This window comes from Sturnira hondurensis, unplaced genomic scaffold (assembly GCF_014824575.4).
Source record: "Sturnira hondurensis isolate 20B ecotype Veracruz unplaced genomic scaffold, ASM1482457v3 Scaffold0004136, whole genome shotgun sequence".
Classification (NCBI taxonomy): Eukaryota; Metazoa; Chordata; class Mammalia; order Chiroptera; family Phyllostomidae; genus Sturnira; species Sturnira hondurensis.
In genome coordinates this window covers 51,526,243-51,551,491 of record NW_028076767.1, presented here as the reverse complement: position 1 = coordinate 51,551,491, position 25,249 = coordinate 51,526,243, and the positions used below count along the sequence as shown (strand labels likewise).

The 25,249-nt window shown below is 36.4% G+C and overlaps 1 protein-coding gene across 1 annotated transcript in view; it reads right to left on the bottom strand.

Annotated features, from left to right (window-relative positions):
• The window catches only part of KCNH7 (potassium voltage-gated channel subfamily H member 7), a 166,461-nt gene that overhangs the window by 69,307 nt on the left and 71,905 nt on the right, over positions 1-25,249 (bottom strand). The window contains exons 4-5 of the mRNA XM_037044579.1: positions 15,844-16,269; positions 400-799 (exon numbers count right to left, since the gene is read on the bottom strand). Coding sequence (XP_036900474.1) covers positions 400-799; positions 15,844-16,269 — 826 coding nt within the window. The remainder of the gene's footprint in view (positions 1-399; positions 800-15,843; positions 16,270-25,249) is intronic.

The window sequence follows — 25,249 nt, the reverse complement described above, 5'->3', positions numbered from 1 at the left end:
AATGGTGGTGATATATATATTTCTACCTACCAAGTACATCTAATAATATAATGTAAGCTAATCTTTCGCAATCTAATCTGGCCTCAGCTGGAACTGAAAATACTCACTGGTAACACCTTGTGGACACTTTGTTAGAGTAGTAAAGGTAAACTGCAAGTCTCAGTCCCTGAATCCCAAGACCCATGTCATTCCAGTTATAGGCTCTTGCTCTCCTGAGGTCCTGGAACCTTTGGTGTCTCCCCTTCATAGGGAGAATCAGATTTGATAGACTATGGTTCCCAAATATTTAATCCCATTATTTCTACAATTTTCTATACATTTTTCTTTGCCTTACTCTAAATGTTCTAGAGATTTTGCAATATTATTTTATCCTAATAGATAAAAGAGAAATCTACTTACAGCCAATCAACATGACACAAATTGAAAAGATTTTTTCCGAATTGGTGTTAGGTGACACATTCCCGAATCCTACACTGGTTAAACTGCTGAAGGTAAAATAAAGTGCTGTGACGTATTTGTCCTTAATGGATGGCCCAGAACTTGAGTCACTGTCATTGTAACGTTTTCCAATTTGCTGTCCTAAGGAATCCAACCATCCGATTTTGTCAGTCAGGTAGGGCCTTTCTACATTCCCAATCGCATACCAAATGCAAGCCAGCCAGTGAGCAATCAGGGCAAATATGCACATTAGGAGCATTAGAACAGCAGCACCGTATTCTGAATACCGATCAAGTTTCCGAGCCACTCGCACAAGACGAAGAAGTCGAGCTGTCTTCAAAAGACCGATTAATGTTGTTGTCTGTGGAGGTAAATATGCATGGTCAGAAACAGTTGGTAAACGACTCAACGCATGTTCCTATGAAGCTAAGTGGGCGGAAACTGGTTAAAACAATATGGTAGCATTGAGGATAACTGCATGTTTGAATTAAGTATTTTTAAAAGCTTTATCCATTTTGGAAAATACTCTGAAAATGTGCATGACATTAATTTAGTGTCTTGTCATGAAGACTAGAGGACAGAGAATTTGTCTATCTTGTTTTATGCTCTAAGTGCTTTGCACATCATGGGGAAGTCATTCATTCACTCACCAACAAATGTGTCAGCGTGTTACTAGTGTGCCTAGCAAGTGCAGTACACAGGAACTAGTGGTGAACAGATATACATGGTCACTTTGCTGACTGAGACAGTTATTTGGTAGACAAAATATCTTCTCTAATAAAGATAAACAAGTTCATGATCTATTGAAAAGATAAATATTTTAAAAATAAACAAATAATAAGATCATTCCAGAGATGAGCAGTGCCATGATGATAATAAAACAGAGTGATCTGATAGACAATGTTTTGGAGTGTGGGTAGGAGTGGGGTCCCGTTTAGAAGGACAGCTTTGCGGAGGACCAGACCTTAGAACTGAGGAGGATCTGCATAATGAGAAAGAGCCAGTCAGGCAGATAACTAGGAACATTACTGGATGATAGCAAGCATGAATTAGACACTTTATTTAAATGCATTTTTCTTTCTTAAATGTGTTAAATTGATAAATTGCTTTTGCTTTCTTAGCGATATATATTTTGCTTTGTGTTGTGATATATGTAACTAATTGCATGATTATTACTGACCAGGTATCTAATGATAGGACACTTCCATATAATAACAGGATACTTATCTGGTTGTTTGGATTTGAAATCTGATAAGCACAAATTACAAGTTCATTTCTTAGATTTCCTAAATAATGTCAGCTATAAGTACTACATATTTCACAGGGCATATAATTATTCCATAGCTACATGGTGTTTACCAATCAATTATTGAGTCATTTTATCTGTTCATTGTTGGTGTTTATTTCACAAAGTGCATCCAACTGAGTTAAGAACACATTTTAATTAAAGAAATAGCTCATGACATAACTATCACCCTATATCTATTCACACTGACTTGGTGCAAAAGGGCACTAAATATCAAGAAAAGCATTCTTACTAAAGTACTATAATAAGCATTGCATTTCCTCCCCTTGGGTCATAGTAGTCCCAAGGGAAGGGGAGATTCCTCAGTTTCCCCTGAACCCTGTAATTCAGTTAGTACTGAAACGCTCCTGAAGTGAGAGGGACTGGCCTCGCTGAGCTATGCTTATCACAATTGGACTCCAGTCTGAGCTCATTTAGGGATGTGTGGAGAGGTGCCTTCCCTGTTAATGCTGGCTTCTTAGTTTTCAGGGTGCGATAAAGAAGACAGATTTATTTTTGCCCTTCACAAATGTAAAAGTATATTTCTTTCAAATCTGAATAAATGGAGAGTTTAAATTAGTATAATGGAATTCCCTGGGAGAAAAGTTAACTCTCTACTATCCGTATTATCAGTATTTTAGATTAGCAGTTATTTGCTAGCACTGTGGAACAGAAAAACTTATGTCTGAATTCTGCTTCTGTACCAGTGTGTCACCTAGGTCAAGTTACTGATATAATCTCTAAGGATCAGTGCTCAACGTAAATGGGCATTATAATTCCTGTCCTCCAGGATTGTAGATAATATCCAACAAATGGAAGCTCCTCATGTTTTTATTTGAACACCCCATACATTTTTCCATTGGTAATCAGGAACTTTATTTTGTAAAATGGGTCAATAGAGCTTATACACTTTCAAAATATGTAGCTTAGATATCTGGATCCTAAATGGGGGTTTATTGACATTGGCCTCGCAGCTTCCACAGGAATTTTAGACAAGACCTTCACCCAGGGCGTCCGCCTGCTCAGACTCTGGTAACCGCAATCACCCTGGTTTGACACACCACTTTTTTCTGTGCTTCACAGCTTACGTTTGTGTGTTTATTTTTTATCGTAGGCCACTTATTTATTTCTTTGTATGGCAAAATTAGAGGTATCTGAGGAATATTATTTAAAAGTTCTTGCCCTTGGAGGAAAATTTTCTCTGAACCCCCAAATAAAAGAAAAATAATGAAAATTCTTTAAGCATTTGGTTAATGAAGTGAGATGCTTCAAGTGAGCTGTTTTTATATCATAGTGTGATAATAAGTACTGACAACTCTTCTGTCTACAAAGGTGGTAGAATACAAATGATATTACAAAAAAAAAGAAATAAAATCTGCTGATATGCCACCCAGCTCCTTTTTGTCCTCCTCCCAAAGAATCCTCTGATGTTTCTTCCAGAATTATATTAACATGAGATAAAATCTAGACAACAGTAAGTTCTCTGAGCAGAGAAATAAAAAATCGTATATAATAACACACAAGAGACACCTTTTCTGGACAAAAAAGCTTAAGAACTATGGTACATAATTACACCTCAACCCAGTTTCATAAGTGAAAATTGACTTCAAGAGTCAAAGCCATGTACCCAAGCATAACTACCTGCCAGTCTGACAACGTGACAAATGACTTGGCCTTATTTCTATTGTTTTCAAGATGTGCGAACACACCTGGGCCTTCTTTCTTAACTACAGTTGTGTACAGCACATCTTGTAGATAAGACAGGATTGCAATACCTCCTTTCTTTTTCTTCTTGTTTAAATATCTATTTAAAGATTAAAGGTGTTTTGTCCCAGGTTGCACGACAAAAGAAGTGATGGCACCAGAGTCTCAGAGGGAGGTCTAAAGAATGATCAGTCTCCTCTTGCTGACTTGTCAGGGACTATTAGTTCCCACTGTTTAGTTCAATGGACTATCTTTGTATTATCTGCAGGTGAAAAATGGGACCAACAGCTATCATATAGTATCATTGTGTCGACATTAGAATTTGGCTGTGTGGTGTTCTCAGAATGTCTGGTCATCTCCTAGCATATATGATTTCATGTACTATTCAAACATATTATGGAAATCTGTCTTGGTGGGGTTTTTCAATTTCTAAAAATAGAAATAAAACGATCTTTAAATCAACTACAATAATTTCAAAAGTAGTAGAGATAGGCTTTCTTTTACATGTTATTTCTTGAGCTTTTCACTGGTATTAGAAAAATATTTTTTGTTTATTGTTACTTTTGGTAAAAAAAAAGCATTAAAGCTCACTAGAGATATTATTATGAAGTACAAAAACTTCATGATAATAAATAGGATATGGAACGCGGTGAGCCTTTTTGCAGTGGCCTGAAGCAAGGCACTGTGTTTTCTAACACTGCCCACGAACTATGGTAAAGGGGACCTAATGAACCCTAACAAGCCCAGTTTCCACACAGTCTCAGAACTCAACTCCTGTACTGTGATTGAATGATATTTCAAACTCTTTTTGCCTAAATCCCATTGTAAACACAAACTACTTATTTAAGACTTTTATTTTTAATTCACTTTCTCAGATTCTTTTCTAAATGCAGACTCTTCTCCTGAGAATTCACATACTTACATTTCTGGGTGGCTGATAAATGTAATATAATTTCAATTAAAAAAATCCACATCCATAGTTTATTATAGTCTAAGAGCCTTTATTATATTGAGGTAAAAGTTAGCTATTTTTATTAGGTGTAAATTTCTTAACTAAATTTTATTTTCAAAATGCACACTCTAAATAATTATATCCTTGCAAGTATGTTAGGTTCTAGCCCCAGACTCAAGAAGATTATGTGATTTGTTTTCAGTAGACATTTTACAATAGTTCAGATAATATTTTCTCTTAATGAAAGTGGAATTCACTTTCAAGGCCTGGAAATAGAACAGGTGGTTTCTTCTCAGTATTAAACAACTCTCTACTCATGAATAAATGTGGCTGCAGTTAAACTGAGAAAACCTCATTAGCAGGAGAAAATCTTGTGCTCAAGAATTTTTCAAAATAACTTGGAAAAATAATTCTACTTGTTTTTTAGCAAGCATTTTCAAGACTCATATTTAAAACACTTTATTTCAGAAATTTACTCTCTAAAACCTTTGCCTATGGTAAATGGGTAGAATTATTCTTTTATAAATGAGGAAAGAGAAGTATATGATCTTTGGTTTTATCTACAGAGTTGATAAAGTGACTTGTCACTGGAACTTTATACTTCATCCATTATTTTGTCTTATTTGTCAAGAAATATTTGGGTACAAAAGGGAAATGGCAACAATGAGTAATAAATTTAATAACTACATACTTATGCTTTGTTTTATATTTTATTCCAATTACCTTTAAGCTCTGGTACTTGTAAATACCATTTAATGAATTACTTACCAATAAAATTTAAGAATTGTGAAGCTAGTTTCCAGATGCTTGTTCAGCTTCAGTCACACTGTTTCAGTATTCCTAGGGACACATCCACTATCACAATTAAAGAGCTATATTTTGAGTGCGTAAAAAACATTGAGAGGATCACTCAACTTATTCTTTCCTTATTCATACCAAACTTCACAAATTCCTCCACAAACTGTGGCTTTTAAAGAGAAGATGCATTTACAACCTTCCTGGGAAACTCACTCCAATATTGAACAACCTTTATTGTTGAGACACTTTTTAAAAATTCTGTTTTATAATTAATATTCTATTTTTCTGCAATTTGAATTCACTTTCTCTTTCTTTAGTGATAGTAACATAGAAAACTGCTTATCAAGTGATTTTAAATAGTACTATGCAGCCCTGGCTGGTGTAGCTCAATGGATTGAGCACGGGCCTGTGAACCAGGATTGCAGTTCGATACCAGGTCAGGGCATATGCGTGGGTTGCAGGCCAATTCCCAGCAGGAGATGCAGTTCCTGGCAGGGGGCGCAGGAGAGGCAACCCTACATTGATATTTCTCTCCCTCTTTCCTTCCCCTCTAAAGATAAATAAATAAAATCTTTTAAAAAATAGTACTATGCAAATGTTACAATAAATAAACAATCATGGATGTTATGTTTTTTAATGAGAATTTGACTTGTTCTGAGAAGGATCTAACCAAAATTGTACTTTATGCCATCTCTAGCAATTTGTAGTCAATAAATTACCTATAAATGAGGATTAGATGATCAATTTAAGGAAAAATAAATTTTTTGATGGGCTATTCTTTGTTTTAGTTCAAAAATTATTCCACTGGGATCCTATGTCTCTCACTGGTCATGCCAGAAATATTTGGAGGCATGGCCAATGGTTTCAAATACAAGTTAAGGAAAACTTCTGCCTTAACTCCCAAGAACTACCTAAAGACAGACATAGTAACTTTATGTGTAGACATATATTTGTGATCAGGTCTTCAAAATGTGCTATGTTATTTAATTTTGAATGTGGTGAGTATGTCTAATGACTTAGAAATTCATTTCCAGCAAACTAATGACAACAATCGCAGAGATCAGGTCCAGAGAATGCTGACAAGATGACCAGCGATTCTATTCAGATACCTGCTAAGTTTTTTTTTTTTTTGTATCCCTTTATCTATCAGACTAATGAAGCTAACATCAACGTGAGCACAAACTCCTCTTTGCTATTATTACACTCTATTTGCTCAGGTTTCAAAGGTCTTGCCTGTGATCAGGATTCAAGAAGAAGGGGAAGGATTTTCAGGAACTAGTATAAAGGACACATGGACAACAACTAAGTGGGATGGGAATGGGAAGGAGGTGGAGACCACTGGGGGGGTGGGCTGGGCTGGGAGTAAAAGATAGAAAACTGTACTTGAACAACAATTAAATTTTTAAAAAGGGGGAGAACTGTTAAGGGTGAAAGGAAAGAGGTCAACAAAGCAAGTAACTAATCAAAAGAAAAACAAGGACTTCCGGCCAAGATGGCGGTGTAGGGAGACACACTGTGCCTCATAGCACAACCAAAAGGAGGACAACAACAATTTAAAAACAAAAACCAACCAGAATCAACAGAAAAATCAAACTATATGGAAGTCTGACAATCAAGGAGATAAAGAAGACACGCTTGTCCAGATCTGTAGGAGGGGCAGAGATGCGCAGCCGGGCAGAGAGGACTCACAGCATGTGGCAGATCCAGTGAGGTGGCAGATTGTGGAATGGGGCACAGCACCCAAGGTGGCTGGCGGAGCAGCTTATCCCACATTTGAAGGCAGATAAACCAGGAGAAACAACTGGGAAGTGGGACAGACTGCACAACCCAGTCCCCCAGCTCAGGGAAATAAAGACTCAAACCACTGATTGAAAACACCTGTGGAGACCACAGCGGCAGCCTGAGAAACTCCCAGCCTCACAGGAAAGTTCACTGGAGAAACTCACAGTGTCCTGGAACATACACAAGCCAACCCACCCAGGGAATCAGCACCAGAAGGGAACAATTTGCTTGTGGGAAGTGGGGGAAGTGACCAAAATCTAGCAGAGAGTGTAGCAAGCACCATTGCTCCCTCTCAGACTCCTCCCACACATGCAGCGTCACAACACAGCAACGTGGGCTACCCCTCCTGGGTGAATACCCAAGGCTCTTCCCCTCACAGTGTAACAGGTGTATTTAGAAAAAAATTACCCAAATAAAAGAGCAGATCAAAGCTCCAGAAAAAATACAACTAAGCAATGAAGAGATAGCCAACCTATCAAATGCACAGTTCAAAACACTGCTAATCAGGATGCTCACATTGGTTGAATCCGATTGCAAATTAGATGAAAAAATGAAGGCTACACTAAGTAAAATAAAGGAAAATATATAGGGAACCAACAGGGATGGGAAGGAAACTGGGACTCAAATCTACAATTTGGAGCAGAAGGAAGAAATAAACAACCAAGAACAGGATGAAGAAACAAGAATTCAAAAAAATGAAGAGAGGCTTAGGAACCTCCAGGACATCTTTAAATGCTCCAACATCAGAATTATAGGGGAACCAGAAGGGGAAGAGGAAGAGCGACAAGTGGAAAACTTATTTGAACAAATAATAAAGGAGAACTTCCCCAATCTGGCAAAGGAAATAGACTTCCAGGAAGTCCAGGAAGCTCACAGAGTCCCAAGGAAGGTAGACCCACAAAGTAACACACCAAGGCACATCACAATTACATTAGCCAAGATTAAAATGAAGGAGAGAATCCTAGAAGCAGCAAGAGATAAGGGGACAGTCACCTACAAAGGAGTACCCATCAGACTGTCAGCGGATTTCTCAAAAGAGACCTTACAGGCAAGAAGGAGCTGGAAAGAAGTATTCCAAGTCATGAAATCCAAAGACTTACATCCAAGATTGCTTTATCCAGGAAAGCTTTCATTTAGAATGGAAGGGCAGATAAAGTGCTTCTCTGATAAGGTCAAGTTCAAGGAATTCATAACCATTAAGCCCTTATTATATGAAATGTTAAAGGGATTTATCTAAGAAAAAGAAGATAAAAATATGAATAGTAAAATGACAGCAAACTCACAATCATTAACAAACACACTGAAAACAAAAACAAAAACAAACTAAGCAAACAACTAGAACAGGAACAGAAACACTGAAATGGAGATCACATGGAGGCTTATCAACAGGGGAGTGGGAAGGGGAGAGAAGAGGAAAAGGTACAGGGAATAAGAAGCATAGTTAGTAGGTAGTAAATACAGGGAGTGTAAGAGTAGTATAAGAAATGTGGAAGCCAAAGAACTTATATGTACAACCCATGGACATGAACTAGGGAGGGGTAATGCAAGTGGGAGGGGGTGTGCAGGATGGAGGGGAGTGAAAGGGGGAAAATGGGACAACTGTAATACCATGATCAATAAAATATATTTAAAAAGAATAATAATTTTCAGTGGTAAAATAGGTTAATAAAGCATTTACTAAACAGAATGCTCTAGGTTCTGTTAGTATTTCTGAAAGTAAGATTTGCCACAGATAATCAAAATACAGGAAACTCTGAGGCAGATAATAAGAGGTTGACTTTCTGGAGACTGATCCCACAATGTTATTTCTTTGCATCAACAACATGGAAGTAATTTGCTATGGATGGCATGTGTGATGATGCAAAAATTAAGAAATAAAGAGCTTTTTCTTGATCTCTCTCATTGACACTGACATCAGGAAGATACAGAGCCACACTGTGTTACTGCCAATATTCATTTTCTATGACGTGTTTTCTTAACATTATACAATATTCTCTAGTTATTAGTCAGTAATTTGCATTTAATTAAACTAAAAAATTATGTAATTTTGAAAAATTGAGCATTTCTGCTTATATACTCATTTTAGTGAAAATGTATATGCTGAGCTAACCTTAGCAATGCTAACATGTTTTATAAATAAAATAATATCAATCCTAAATTTGAATTGTTTTTTTTCTCCTGATTTGAATGTAAATGAAACTAAGTGTAGCAGTAACTTACAATTTAGGGAACTTGGAAGGAAGACATTAATGTTTAAATAACATTGACAAAATTATTTTTTCTAAGGTCATTCATGATGCTGTGATGCATAGAAAATTTTAATAATTCATTTAAAATTAAGAAATCATGACTGTTCTTACATTTAGTTGAAAATCACTTTAACTTGTTTATGTATGTATTTATTTTGTAGAACTGTTTTGTGAGCACACAAAAGCTCTCTCCTGGACTTGCCCCGTGTCCCAGATAGGCCACTGGATCTTGTATATCTGGCAGCAGGATCCTGCCTGAAACTTTAAAAAATGCAGGTTTCAAGGTTTTACTTCAGACCTACCAAATATTGATCTCAAACTTTTATAAGATTCACCTAGAAATTGGTACATAGTCCTACTGTAGAAGGTCTGATCCAAACAAACTTGTGTCAGGACTGTATCTAATTTATAATTTAATGAATCTCATTTCTTCTTTTCTTTTTTTAAAATATATTTTATTGATTATACCATTACAGTTGTTCTATTCCCCCCCTTCATTCCCCTCCTCCCGCACACTCCCTCCCTGACCATTCTTCCCCCCTTAGTTTGTAACCACGTGTCTCAAGTTCTTTAGATTCTATATTTCCCCCACTATGCTCGCCCTCCCCCCATTTTCTACCTACTGTCTATGCTATTTTCTGTACCTTCTCCCCTCTTCTCCTCCTCCCACCCCCGTTTCTAACCCTCCATGTGTTCTTCATTTCTATGGTTCCACTCCTGATCTAGCTGTCCTCTTGGTTTGCTTTTGTTTTAGGTGTGGTTGTTAATAACTGTGTGTTTGCTGTCCTTTCACTGTTCATATTTTTCATCTTCTTTTTCTTATATAAGTCCCTTTAGCATTTCATATAATAAGGGCTTGGTGATGATGAACTCCTTGAACTTGACCTTATCTGCTTTTCATACCGACTCATCTTTCTAGCTGCTATGTGGTGCCCCATTTGCCTACCTGTCATCTGTACTGGGATCACAAATTCAACATGGCCCTAGTGGAATTTCTCCCCTAGAACACACCTCCTTCTCCCAAGATTTTTCCCATTTGAATAAATGAGTGACAATCTACAATAGTTGCTTAAGTCTCCTCTTGGGCGCCAAAAAAGTTTCAAAGAAGAAGAAGGAAAACAACAAAATCTTTGAGTGATCATTAATTTTGCTTTTCTCCTAATCCTCCAACAATATTTAATCTTTCAGCAAGCTCTCCTCTAATATATTCCAAATCTATCTATTCCTGTTTACCTGTATTACCACCATGTAGTCCAAGCCATCATTGTTTGTCCCTCCTACAGCACAGCAAAACCTCTGAAGTGATTCTCCTCTTTCTACCCTGACTAAATTGTCTGCAGACATTAGCCATGAGGTCTTTCAAAATATCCACTCCCAGCCTGAAGCTCCCATTGCAGCCAGAATAAATGCCAGATTCCATGATTGCATGTCATTTGTATCAGTGCCCTCACCTCTTAGCATCCCACCTCTCTCTATGGTTCAGCCTGTCTGCCACTGACCTTCCTTCTGATCCTACATGCCAAGGCTGTTTCCTGACGGGGCCATTTTCACCAGTGTTTTCTTTTGCTTGAAATGCTCTGCATGTGGTTTCATGAATTTTCCTTTACTTCCTGGTGGAGTGAGGTAGGCAGAAGTTTTATAATGCCTAAAGTGTGTCTAACAACAGCAAAAATTGTTGTGTTTTATGAAAATGTTCAACATCCCACAGTCATTTGTATAATCTAAAAGTAAATTTATAATTACCGAGACTGGAAACTGAGTTTTACATATAAACATTCAGTTTTATACATTTTAATACCCATTAATTTTTTCAGGAAATTAGCTGCCATGGAAAATGACTAACTTGTTTAGTTTGGACTTTCACTAAGAGCTGTTCAATATTTCAGAAAATCGTATCTTCCATGACAACAGACTTTGTGGTATTTTGTACTGTGTGGTATACAGCATGGCTATATCAGTGTACACCTGTAGTTATCACAGTCATAGTGTTTCTAGGTGTGTACAAATATTGAAATGCATGTATGCCCATATACATATCTACCTGTATAAATACACATTTATAAATATATAAGCATAGTCATATATATTCAACCTTTATGTTAAAATGCAAATACAAAGAAAATATTTAGTTTAATATTGAAGCTACTGTTTAAATATGGAGTTCATTATAACTAGGTATAATTGTCTGGTGACTTCCTTATATCATTTATTGTAGACATGCCTGAAGCATTTATATATTAATTAGGTATTTTATTATGATCATTTCTTTTATTTGTGCTTTATATTAAGGGTAGAAATTATATATTATATTTGTGAAATTTCATGTTAAAGTGCTATATTATCTATGACTTATTTGACAATAATAAAGGGGAGAATTATAAAATATCTATTATATTGGGCTAGGGACAAATACATTATTGCTCCATGCCTCTAATTCTAATGGGCTTCCTCTCCAGCTAGTGTGATCATTCTACCCTTCCTACCTGGAAAACCTCTATCCTTACCCTAGGAACTCCCTTTCCGTGCTCCCATGTCCTCTTGTACATGGCACTATTGCAGCGTTTATCAGATAGGATTAATTTTGTTCATCACTGCTCTCCCCTTCTAGACAGCAAGCTCCCAGACAGTGGGGTCCTTGTCTCACTCTTGTCTGCAAACCCAGCCTCTAGCACCCTGGTACGTGGTAGGTTCTCAATAGATGCTTATGGAATAAATGCACCTATGTGCAGACTGGGCTATCATGACTGTGAAAGTGACAAAATGAGTGAAGTCAATTTTTGTTAAAATTTGTGGAAATTTTTCATGAAACTTTACTTGGTAAAGCACATACAATCAAGCTACTCTTCTTATAGTGGAGGAGGATGGTTCTGAGTCTTATCAGCCCACCTTGCTGCAAACTGCATGAGGCTCTGAGACTCTTTCAGATACCTCCTTGAAACTCCCAGTAAAGAACATTGGACTAGGTGATCGCTCATCAGAGTGACCTCTAGCTTAGTGATTTTAGAATTGGTTATCTAATTTTGGGTCAATCATCCCAAAGTTATTTTTTACATATTCATATGATGAAAATTTCTAAATTGGTCCATTTAAATATAAGATCTCTTTTCTCTAGAAGTATTTTTTTTGCCAGAAACAAAAATGGATGCTATTTTTAATATTCTCACTGTATAGCATGTCATGCACTTTTGGAAAACTTTTATCCTGAAATATTATTATGTGCTGAAAAGCCTGATTTTATATATATCTATATATGTATATGTATGTATATGTATACACATACATATACATACATACATGCATAAAATACAGTTTGTATATAAAAGTGTCTTCATTGTCACTCCTGATGAATGTGCAGAGTGGTCAGTCCATCACTGGTTGTGCTGTTAACCCTTCACAGCTAATGCAGCCCAGTATCTGACCCCCTTACACCCTTGTCAGTCTCACCTGCCGCTGGCTATCCTTGGTGCCAGCACACTTCACCTTACCACGTACCCCACACTCCTGTGCTTTGCAACCCAATAGCTGTCCTCAAAAAAATCCCTCTCTATCCCCCACTTCTTTAGGATTCCTAACTGCAACAGGTTAATCTAATAACTTTTGCAAGATATCAGACAGTGAATAAACTCAGTCACATATTGCATAATGACTTTTGGTCAACAAGCACCACATATATGATGGTGGTCCTATAATATTATAACACAGCTGAAAACTTCCTAACACCTAGTGATGCACTACCATGGTAATAGCATAGCACAATGCATTACTCACACGTTTGTGATGTTGGCATAAATAAAGTTACTGTGCTGCCAGCTGTATAAAATTATAGCACACCCAATTACATAACAGTACACAATAGTTTATAATAAATAACTATGCTACTGGTTTGTGTATTTACTCTATGATGCTTTTTATTATTACTTTAGAGTTTACTTTAATATTTATTTATAAGTAGTTTGCTGTGCAACAGTATGCTATGTTACCCTGGCAGCATCCTCATACATCTTGCCTTTGCTGTGTCTTTTGATTGCATCATTTTTTTTGTGCTTAACTTAATTCCATGTTGTTTTGTGTAGTAACATGCAGGACAGGTAGCCTAGGAGCAAAAGGCTCCACCATGGGAAGTAGGCTGCACACCTAGATGAGTGGGAGTGCACTTGAGAATGCTCACAGGACAAAGTAGCCAAGCCATGCACTTCTCAGAATGTGTCTCCATAGGAAAGCAGGACATTACGTGTTTATTGAATAAATGAGTAATTAAAATGTTTATGGATTAATGTGGTGGCACGTACATTTTTAAAAGAAAGCTTCATTAAGAAACAGGGACTTTAATCTGAAGGGATACTGAAGAAAACAGAAGAAATCTTTGGCAAACAAGCTTTATACACATTACCATGTACTTGGTACAAGCCTTATACACATTACCATGTACTTGGTATTGTAGTAACCTCTTCGTATTTTGCTGCTTTATATTTTAAAATCACAAGAACTTACCTATTACCATTTTGCAGAAAAGAAATGAGGTTATAAATGAGTTAAGTATCTTGCCAATGTACACAAAGTGAGTGACACAGAGGAGAATCAGAGCCAGGTTTGCTTAACTGCAAAGGCAGAATCCTTCCCATATTACGTCACACCTCCAAGGTGTGGGGGACAGCTTTGGGAACCCGGGGAGTCTGTGAAAGCTCACAGAAGTAGATAACTGGATCTATTATCTCTGAGGAAAACTGCCCCTTTTCCTTAATGCCACATGAGGAAGGTGATTGGACACTATTTTTCCCCAAATAATTTCAGTTATGTTACCTGTGTGAGTAACATAACTCTCTTTTGTTTCAGGTCACTAGAGGAAGGCTTGTCTATAATAGCATTTTTTCTGAATTACTTATTTTATTTTTTAAAGATTTTATTTATTTATCTTTAGAGAGGAAGGGAAGGAGAGAAAGAGAGAAATATCAATGTATGGTTGCCTCTTGTGAGTCCCCTGCTGGGAAGTGGCCTGCAACCCGGGCATGTGCCCTGACTGGGAATCGAACCGAGATCGTGTGGTTTGCTGGCCTGCGCTCAATCCACTGAGCTACACCAGCCATGGCCTGAATTACTTATTTTAAATGAATTTTATTATTTTCAAATGATATAACAACTGAAGTTAGACTAATCAAGTACTGCATTCTAGAAATTCTACCTTAATGGTTATAGTCAGCATATCCAAATATGCACTAGTTTAATTAAATATCATCAGTAAATTAACATCCCCTAACACTCCTATTTGCTAACTTTACTAAACTGAAATTTAATTTTCTAATGGTGTATATGTTTTAAAATTGAAAGTGTATGGTTTTACTCTATTTACATCAGTAAGAACTTCCTGGGTGTCATAAAATGGATCATCTATGTTAAAAAACTCATAAAGATAAATATAGATAAAGAAGAGTGGTGAGGGGAAATGGAGACAACTATACTTGAACAACAATAAAAAAAGAAATAAGGAAATATTTAATTTTCTTGCCTCTTCATTTAAAAATTAGGAGTGTCTAACATTAACTACTTTAACAGCTAATTTTTTTTAGTATTTTGCCAAGAGTATCATATGTATTATCTCACTAGACTCTCAAATTTTAGAAAAATTAGCAGAGGAAAGTAATATTATCATCCTTATAGATGATGAAGCCCAGGCTTGAGACTTTGGCGAAGGTTTGCAGGATCTGGGAAGAATGTATTGTTCCACAGCCCTACTCCTAACTGACCCAAAGTTTGATGGGCGTGTTCTGTAGGAGAGAATTTACTCCTAAATCGGTAGGTTTCACTGGGCAGAGGAAGGTTCTCCTGTCCTGAAGTATGAATTGCTCAAGAAGCCACGATCTGCAGAGTGCATTTCTGAATTTTACACTAACTTTTTAAAATTCCACAACTTGAGATTATTGTTCTCAACTTACTCCATTTGAACTAACTTTCACACCTTCTGTAAATCTTTTCATTATATAATCTAGGAAATTCATTTGCAATAAAAATTAGTGGCAATTAAATGGAAGAAACTTAAGGAGAATCTAACCTTTAATGGATCAAAAAACTTTTGAGAATCTGACTAAAGTTATGAACATTGCATCCAGAAAATACACTATACAGCTGCTGCATTTCCTTAAAATTTCCAGCTTTTTAATGTGTGGGGAACATACGAAGTATTTTCCAACCTAGATATTATTAAAGAGAAAGAGTTTGGACAAGACGCTTCAGAAGATGCCTCTTCCATATAATTTGAATCTAAAACAAGTAAGTCCCTGATGCCTCAAACCACAATTTTGAGTAAAGAAAGAAATATATTATTCTTTGATAGCTTTATACACAGAATTAATATGTAGTGATTCTACATCCTGAGAATGTGCTATGAAACACTGTTTTAAAGTTTAATTTTTGGCTAAAGGATAAATAAACTTTAGCATCATCTAGCAAACATTTAAAAAATTGTGAATGATTTGCAATAGCAAAATTGTTCCATTTCATTTTATAGCATTTTTATTTGAAAATGAATTCCATCCTGAGATATAGAAAATTTGTAAAGCCACCATTTTCTTTGCATTTAGAATAGATTCACTTTTATAATAGCAATCTTTCAGAAAATAAGATTCTTAAGCAGCTCTTACCTCATCAGAGCCAGATCCAAAAATCAGCAAGTCAAAAGGAATTGCTGCAACCATGTCAATCAGGAACCAGCCTTTGAAGTAGTGTATGGCTATTTTGGCAGGATCACTTACCACTTCCTCATTCTGATTTACGTATGTCGTTCTGAAGTTTATTAGAATATCTATGATAAACATAATATCCACAATCAAGTCTACCACATTCAAAGGGCTACAAGAATAGCCACATTCTCGTCTTTTCTGTTCTTCTCTGTCATTGAGGAGGAAGGCTGCAGAGTAGGGAGTGAAGATAGCAGTGTATATGACCAAAAGCAGAATAAGCCAGTCCCAGACGGCCTTGAAAGGACTGTAGTGCAATATCGTAAACTTGTTGATGCGTGGTGTCTGCAGTTTATACTCCGGCAAGACGTCTGCTCCTAAAGAAAGAACCTGAACAGAGAAAAAAACACAGTATATATAAAAATGTCATTATTTAATCTATAAGTCCATGCAAATATTAAGGCAATTATACAGCAAAATCTATTAAAAGAGACTGATGTAATTGAATTCATAAATTGTGAACGTGTAGAAAACAAATGCATTTGAAGCAACCCAGATAAGCCCCCACTAATATATTTGACTTCAGAAAACCTAATGAATGTTTTTGATAAATATGATTTTCACTGAAAAATAATAAATATGGTCACTGAGATACCAAGTTTTGGTCACTAGTTCCTTTGAAACATACTACTAGACAGAAATAAAATGCATAGCTGTTTTTAGAAAATCATGAAAAAAAAAGAAAATCATGAAATCAGTTTGACACATAAGTAATTCAGTTTTTAAGATTGGCTGTAATGAACAGAAGCAGTCGACTTGGATTTATGGTCATGTTTATATTCTGGGACAAATATACTTTCACCTGAACTCCTTCATCACATTTAGAGAACCATGAAAAGAAAACGGTGCAAAGAGGTGATTAGTACAGTAACACAAAAATGTCGCAAAATTCTTAAGTACCAAAGAGTACTTAAACTAGAAGATTTATTCTACTTCATAAGACACTGAGGAGACTAAAATAGTTTATCTTTTAGAGTATTAGTTTTCCTGAAAAAAACTGGGAGTTAAACTTGAATCGTGACTGTACCCAGTGGAAAAGTCATGAGTTTATGATTTCAAACCAAGTTTCAAGAACAAATGTCAAAACAAGTAAGTTATTTAGCTACCCAGTAAATGTAAGTAGCTTTAATACATGGGTTTTAAAGCATTTAAAATTTTAATAGATTGGGTGCACAAGAGGAAATCACACATTGATGTTTCTCTCCCTCTCTTCCTACCTCCCTTTCCCTCTCTCTAAAAGTAAACAAATAAAATCTTTAACATTTTTTAATAGTTCTACAAATGGCACAAAGAGGCATTTTTAAGGGAGTGGTAGTTATAATTTTATAATATGAATACCCCACATATGTGCAATAGCCCTACTTCAAAGGTAATTTCACTGAGTAAATTCTCTTAGACTAGGATGTTCTAAACACAGGTAATACACTATCAGATTTGCAGTGTGACTCTTGGGAAATCCCATTAATGAGTTAAAGAGTGACTTCTGTGTTTTTGGTACTTCTATCCATGTAGGTTTTAATTTAATTATAATAATAAACTATCTCAGGCACATTCTAACTTTCAATCTTATTTTTATTGTTATACTTCATACATTTCACCCCACACATAACAAGTTATCATTCCTATTTAAAAATAAAACTTGAGAATTTGAAGTATAATGTGACTTTTAAATATAATCTAAAGGGTTCAGTTAAAATAGGTAAAGCTCTTTTTAGATAATACCTAAAGTGATTTAATTAGCTTTGAAAAAATGATAAAAAACTATCCATTTTTTTTACTCAGAGTAAATTTGTAACTCTTCCTATATGGAGGAAACTGGGCTTTAATTTAACCTATTATGAGAAGTTATGAGAATTATTTATAACTAAACAAGAAATCTGGAAAATCAACTGATTCCACTATTTATGAAACACTAACAATCCTCAGATTCTAAGATCTATGTCTATAGCTATATTTCTAGTGATATCTGACCTCCAAAATCCAAACAGGAATACGTAACATTAAAGTACTCTATCAGTTGATGGCTGCAGACTTACAGAACTCCAATCCTGTTTTGCTTAGTACAGAAAACAAGTGTGTGTACACTATTCTTGTTTGGAAAGAACTGATCATCTCTTTTGGTGTCATTACATAATGTCCCTTTCTCAAAAATCAGGGACTACTCAGTACACAGAAAGCAAAGTCCAGAACCTCACTCTGGCTTTCAAAGTCATTTAAAATGGGGACCCATTCGACCGCTCCAGTTCTTCTGTCATTAGATTCTGCACTGCACACTGTGCACTCTGGCAAGACATGACTAAAAGTTTTGAGCTGCTGAGATCATCCCAGATTGTTAAATTCACAAATCTCTCATAAAAAGTACATGCAGTTAATCAAAAAGAACAAAAAAAGGCCATGTTTAAAGACAGGAATATTTGTCTGAGCTTGCTTCCTGTTTAAGTGACCTGCTTCTGATATCAACTTCCCACATGGTGCAGTATAATAACTGTTTTAGCAGAAGTAGAGGTTAGACTCCATAGAAATAAAGTTAGTCTACATAGACTACTTGGAGCTTCCCCTGAGAAGTAAAAACTGAGAATGGAACTCTTTCCAATGCACGTATGCAAACATTGGAAAGGAAAGAATATTACAGGTGGAGGTAACAGAATGAACAGTGATAGGTAGGCAGGGAATAATGTGTTGTGTGTTGAGGAATCCTAAGCTGCTTCATTATGCCAATGGATAAAATGGAAGGAAAATGGTGGTGGAAGAGGGCAGTGAGTAGGGACAGTGACAGGCTGTGGAAGACCTAGTGTGACACGATAGGCATCTCAGATTTTCTCCTTTAGGTGAGGGTTTCTCACACTTGAATAAAGTATAAACTCTTTTTAAGGCTACGGTATTTATTGCAGAACCACAGAGATGGTTTATAATATTTTAAATTATAGTATTAAGTAAGCATGCACAAAAATAAAACTAGGTTAAAATTTCTTATGCTTATACCTCTTAATATGACTATCATGGATTGAATTGTGTTCCCACAAAAGATATGTCAAAGTCCTAATCTCTAGTGCCTGTGAATAGGACCTTATTTGGAAACAGGGTCTTCATAGATGCAGTCGAGTAAAAACGAAGTCACAGTGGGTAGCAGTGGGCCTTGATGAAGTAATTGGTGTCTTTGCACACAGAGCACGATTTGGGTGCAGAGACACGAAGACATACAGGGGGAGTGCCATGTGACAACGGAGGTAGATATAACTGCAAGCCAAGGACCACTGAGGATGGGTGGCCGCCGCCAGAACCGAGAAGAGAAGTACGGAAAAGACTTTCCCTCAGAGTCTCTAGAAGGAACCTTGATTTTGAACTCCCACCCCTCAGAATTGTGATATTTTGTTATGGCATCTCTAGAAAACTATGTATAAACAAATGAATTCTAAAAATATTGGCAAAGCTGTCATCAGTAATTTAATATTGGACATATCTGATTGAACTTTGTTATATGTAGTTTGATCTAATAGGTAAAACATTTTTTTCTATTCTAATCCTCAATGTCTTTTTGTAAAGTTATGTTATCAAAATATAATAGTAGTACAAACTTCAACAATTGAATTACTATTTTAGGATAATATAATCTAATTATTAATTCAAATTTTATTTCTATTAGGTATTTAAAGCCCATTTATATAGTATTACTTGATAGTGAAGTTTTTGTTTATGTCAAGTTCAATTTTGCTTTGGAGCATTATTGAATTCCACATTAAGTAATTACCTAATCAAATTATTTCTGAACTACATTGAGGAAGTTAGTTCATTTATTGTATTCTGATATATCTATTCACACTAACCATTGAATTTGGCATATGCAACAATGGAGTATGTTTTGAAAATGCATTAATTGATATGGTACTAAAAGTTACGGCACAAATTCTTTTGATTTCTATATGGCTGTGCCATTTTTGTGTAATCATTTAATTCTTTCACGAATTTTACCAGCCAAATGATTTCAGAAACCTTTATTTATACCACATGCATTAGCATCATGAGATTTCATTGCAAAATCCCAAACCAGTGCTAGGCACTGACATCAGGTCAGAGGGCAGTACTCTGATATTAAGCCGTTATCTTATTGGCTTAGAAGATCATTATATCATTTTAACTTTTCACCAAGGTATAGGAATTTTAAATATTTTCCAGGAGAATTCATGGCTCTTTGAGAATATTCTTTTCCATGAATATCAGTTTGAGACTTGTTAAAGATTACTGGACAGAGAAGGCGAGGGGCCAAATATAGTTTTAGATAAATGTATCTGGCAATGGAGGAAAAAGCACACAGGGGTACACCCGAGGACTAGAGATCTAGTAGGACTTTGGTACTGAGAAGGAAAAATGCAAGAGAGGTCAGGAAAGCCTGTTCTAGGAACCCGCTGGTAGAGAGGCAGAGGAGGAATACATCTGAGAACTAAATGCCTCTTGGGCTATAAGGAGAACTTCTCTATATGGTCTCTTTAGTAGGTTAGTAATGTCTTATGTTCAGTATTCCCAATAGAGAAGTGGAAACATCTAGTCCTCTTAGGTCGAGTTCTGGAACTAACACAGCATCACTTCTGCCGTGTTTTGTTGGCCAAAGCAGTCCCAGGCCTGCCCAGATTCAGAAAAGCAGAAGGATAACCGTTACTGCTTGATAGGGAATGGTGTACATAGAAAAGGGAAGAAATCAACTGTTGTCACCTTAGATATAAGCTACCACAGGAATTGTGGGTGATTACTCTTCTTAGGTATGATGATAGTATTATGGTTATGTTATTTTAAAAAAATAGTTTGTTCCTTTTGGGGGTTCATAGTGAAATATTTATGGGTGAAATTATATAGTGTTGAAGTTTTCTTCAATGCCATCCAGAGTGAGGGAAGTTAAAGGTGGGAGTCTATTTGTATGCAACAATATTAATTGTATGTTGATTTTATTGAAACTGGGTGATGGGTACATATTACCCTCTCCATTTTCATAATTTGTTAAAAGTTTTCACAATAAGAAGTTAAAAAGTTCTTGAATGACAGCCAGAAAGGTCTAAGATATTTGAGGAAATAATTTCTTGATGAAAAACAAAGAACTAGGTCTACCAACAGAAGCTCCCATTGATCAAAACTGAGTTGGGTCTTTATTGGGCAAGTTTGGAGTCTTGTTTATACAGCAGAATGTTTACTTTGCTCTCTGCTCATCTACTTTATATTATGTTGACCTCCATTCAGCAACATAGAGGACATACAATCCCAGCTAACCACACCCTCAAACTGTCTGCCTTTAAATTTCCATCACATTGGGACCCACATTACAGGAAGGCAATTGGGCAGTCTCAATCTGCTGATGCTCATTCCTCTGAGAATCTTGGCTACATTGTCCATCAAGTTACAGGAAAACACAGCCACTTTTCGCAGACTCCAGGTTAGGCCTGTTAATGAGAGACTTTTTCTCTGTTAGCATTTCACATTCAAACCTGGAAGCTTTCATTCCAGTTTGATATAGGAAGTACATTTTTGCATTTTCCCTCATAAAACTACCACTGGATGCAATGTTTATGTTGTAATGTCATTTTTGTAAATATCTGCATAATATATTCCTTCTAGAATTCATTTCTAAAAATTATTTCTCTTGAGGAATCAAAGCTTTCATCTCTCTTTTGTTTTAAAAATGAGAGTGAAAGAGTTATTTCATTAATTGTAGTTTCTTTTTGCTTTCTCGTAGAAAACTATATGAGTTTAGAATTTTAGTACAGTTATTTATATTTCTCTTTACAGTGTTTCAATAGTTCCATTTCCATTGTAACGGCTAAATGCTCGCATATTTTATAGTGTCACTTCATACTTCTTTGGAAATAGGATAAATGTATAAATCATAGTCCCCAAGTAAGTTAAAATTAATCATAAAAGACTCTGGAAACACTGTTAGAAATAAAATGTTAGATGGTAAGTATTTAAAAATGTGAATGGGTTTCTGAAGGGCCCACGATTGAAAACAAACAGCTGCACACTTGGACTGTCCTTCAGAGAGCCGGCCCCTCCCACACAACTGAGAAACAACATGCTTTACAAAGATAAACCCTGATTAATTAAACTACAACAAGGTCTCTTTCTCTCTTTTTAAACCTATTCTTTTTTTAAGATTTTATTTATTTATCTTTAGAGGGAAAGGGAAGGAGAGAGGGAGAGAAGTATCAATGTATGGTTGTCTCTCATGCGCCCCCTGCCAGGAACTGCATCCCCTGCTGGGAACTGGCCTGCAACCCAGGCATGTGCCCCGACTGGGAATCGAATCGTGATCTTCTGGTTCGCAGTCCCGTGCTCAATCCACTGAGCTACACCAGCCAGGGTGACAAAGTCTTTCTTTTGAGAGAGAAAGAAAAGAGGGAGTTAAAACCTCACAGTATATAAAAGGGGAACTCCATGGTCTCCCGACAGACATTTCTATTCTCTCTGACCTGAAACCACCAATTAAGTGTGCAGTGTAATACAGTCTAAAATATTGTTTTCTGTACCAAATACAGTGTTTCTTGTTGCCAGCACATTGCTATTTGTTTAACCTTTAACTAACTGCTCAGTGTTATATAAAACAAGAATCTCTATATGAAACAACAATATTTATTCAATGAAGATCTGCTGTGCAAATTTTGTGCGAACACCGGGATTAATAACTACACTCCTCTTCTGAAAAGTGCAGTAGGAAAGAATTAAGTCTTCCAAGAGATTATACAGCATTTTTGGCAGCTGTTACAGCCACACTGAGGTCTTGGTGGTGACTGATCATCTCTTACGTATCCTTTACTCGGCGCGTGCAGTTAACTAATAGGCTAGCTGTGTTTTTAACTATTGGGAAGAACAGTCAGCATAAAAACGATCATATAGGCACCATATAGCACCTGGAAAGATTTAAATTCCCCTGGCTTTTCTGCACATGATTTGAGAAATACTGCAAAACCTGAGTAATTATTGAAACAGACAACTTCACTGATGATTACCCAGGTGTTTAAATTAAAAGATGAAAAAGATTCCCATAATAAGTAAAATGTGTCACATAGGAAGTGTTTAAATAAATAAAATGCTAAAATTAGGTTGTAGAATCACTGCAGCATTCTGCTTTGAAATAATTTTCTAATTCTTAAAGTATAGACAGTCATGTGTCTGTGTGTGTGTGCTTGTGTGCCCTGGTGTCGAATTGAGCCGGATGATTGTATCATTTTATCAATGTCAGAGTCAACTAGGTTCAGCTACATGTCAGGTTTAGTGTGTTGTATGTGCTGTATAAGCTAATACTAAAATATTCGCTTCCTTGCATTTTTCTCTTCTCCTTTCTCATGGAAACTGTACACATGCACTTTTTTCTCCACTTTTAAATCTTTGTTTTAAAACTGATCTGATGTAAGAAAAAATTGAATTTAGGAATAGGAGCAAAGTACACTAGTTCATAAGTAAGGCTTTTACAAAGTTTTTCAAAACACAGATGACTGAGAAATGGGTTTAGAGATGGGAAAAGGAAATACAGGGTCTGGCTAGGACAATTTAAGGCAGATAGATGTACCAGGAACCACTAGAGGGCAGTGCCCAGCAGACAGAAAGCCTGGGATAGGTCTTTCCAGGATGCTGGAGTTTGAGTTCATCCTGCAGAGGCGGTGGCTGACGTTCTGAAAAGTGGATTCATTTGCCAAAAGAGTGTAAAGACAGAGGGAATTACTAAACTAGCAATAACTAGATTGTGGAAAGCAAGACAGTATTCCTGGGATATAGCATAGTACCCGAAATATATATAGTAAGCACTCAAAATAGTTGGTGAATAAGCATGTTTGCAGCTTAAAGGAAAAGAGACAATGGAGATGGCGGGAAAGAAAGTGCATCAGAGAAAGGATTATGATAGAGATAGCTGCTGTGCACCAAAATTTGTCACTCTCCCTTCCATGGAATAAAGCTGTTGCTAGGATGTGCCTGCCTAGCCCCCAAACTACATTTTTTAGTCCCATTTACATCTAGAAGTAGACCATGTGTCTGAAGGGTAGCACTTCTTGGCTAAAGCCTTGAAGTAGCAGGTGCGTCTTTGCCTGCTTTCTCTTTTTCCTTCTACTGCATAAAGTCATATGCTTCCAAGGCTTCGGGTCCTTAAATCTTGTCGGATAGTGGAGCCTCCAGATTTTGGAAACCTGGGTCACTAAAGTACCAAGAGGATAAAAATAATTTCAGAGTAATACCAGCTTCTGCTATTGCTTGAGCATGAAATATGCTGTTAGGATAAGCCATGGCAATGTGGAGGTTTATTAGTTCCAGCAGTTAGCATTATCCTAATAGGTGGATCTTTGATTAGACAAAGACCTCAAAAAGGCAGGAGAGGAATGAAAGTACACAGCTTATCTGATCTCTTCCCTTTCTCTCCCTTGAGGTTTAGTTTAATGAAGTCACATAACTGGTGTTAACAGTGACATTGTGTCAATATGTAAAAGACCAACAGACTCACGTCTCTGTTTAGCAAAATCACAGGAACCAGCTCAACTATTAGTTTAGTAACTTTTTCAAAAGTGGGGCACGTAAGGGTAAAGAAACACAAAAGAACAAATATGTTCATGTTCACTTCACTTAGCCAGGCTTTGTGGTCAGGTGTCCCCAGAATCTACTACTAAAATAAAGGGGACCAGGAGGGATGCTCCTTTGGGGGATGATGTGTTCTCTCCAATACTTTTCCTTACACCGATGCTACCACCACTCGGACCTAGGAGAGGAGCTGTCCTCCATGTCCTCTGTCGATCTACTTTGGCCCTTGCTTTTTTATTTTTTGAAATACTACAGGTGGGATGCCCCTGTGACTTCTGAGAGAGTGCCCGATCAGCTCATCAGTGCTTTATCTTGGAGACAGAGGCTAGTTAATACCAGGTTTCTTTTATGTTAACTAGGTCCAGTATTAAATTCTGACATTTAATTCTCTCAATAGCTCTTTGAGGTAAGCATTACTATCTATATTTTTATCAATAAGAAAACTGACTCAGAAAGGGTAAATAATTTATCTGAGCTCTGTGCTATGATGAGCCATAAAATTCTTAAACTTTATTGAATGCCTACTATTTACTGAAGGCTTGATGGGCATTATCCCATTTAAATGTTACTGTCTAATGATGTAAGTGCTTGCTGTGGGTTGACGTGTATCTTCCCCAAAAGATAAGCTGGAGTTCACACCCCTAGTTCCTGTGAATGTCCCCTTATTTGGAAATAAGATTTTTTTAATTGATTATTTTATTTATTTATTTATTTATTTTTACTTCGAACATTCACTGTTGACGATTTATTTTTTCTTCTTTTT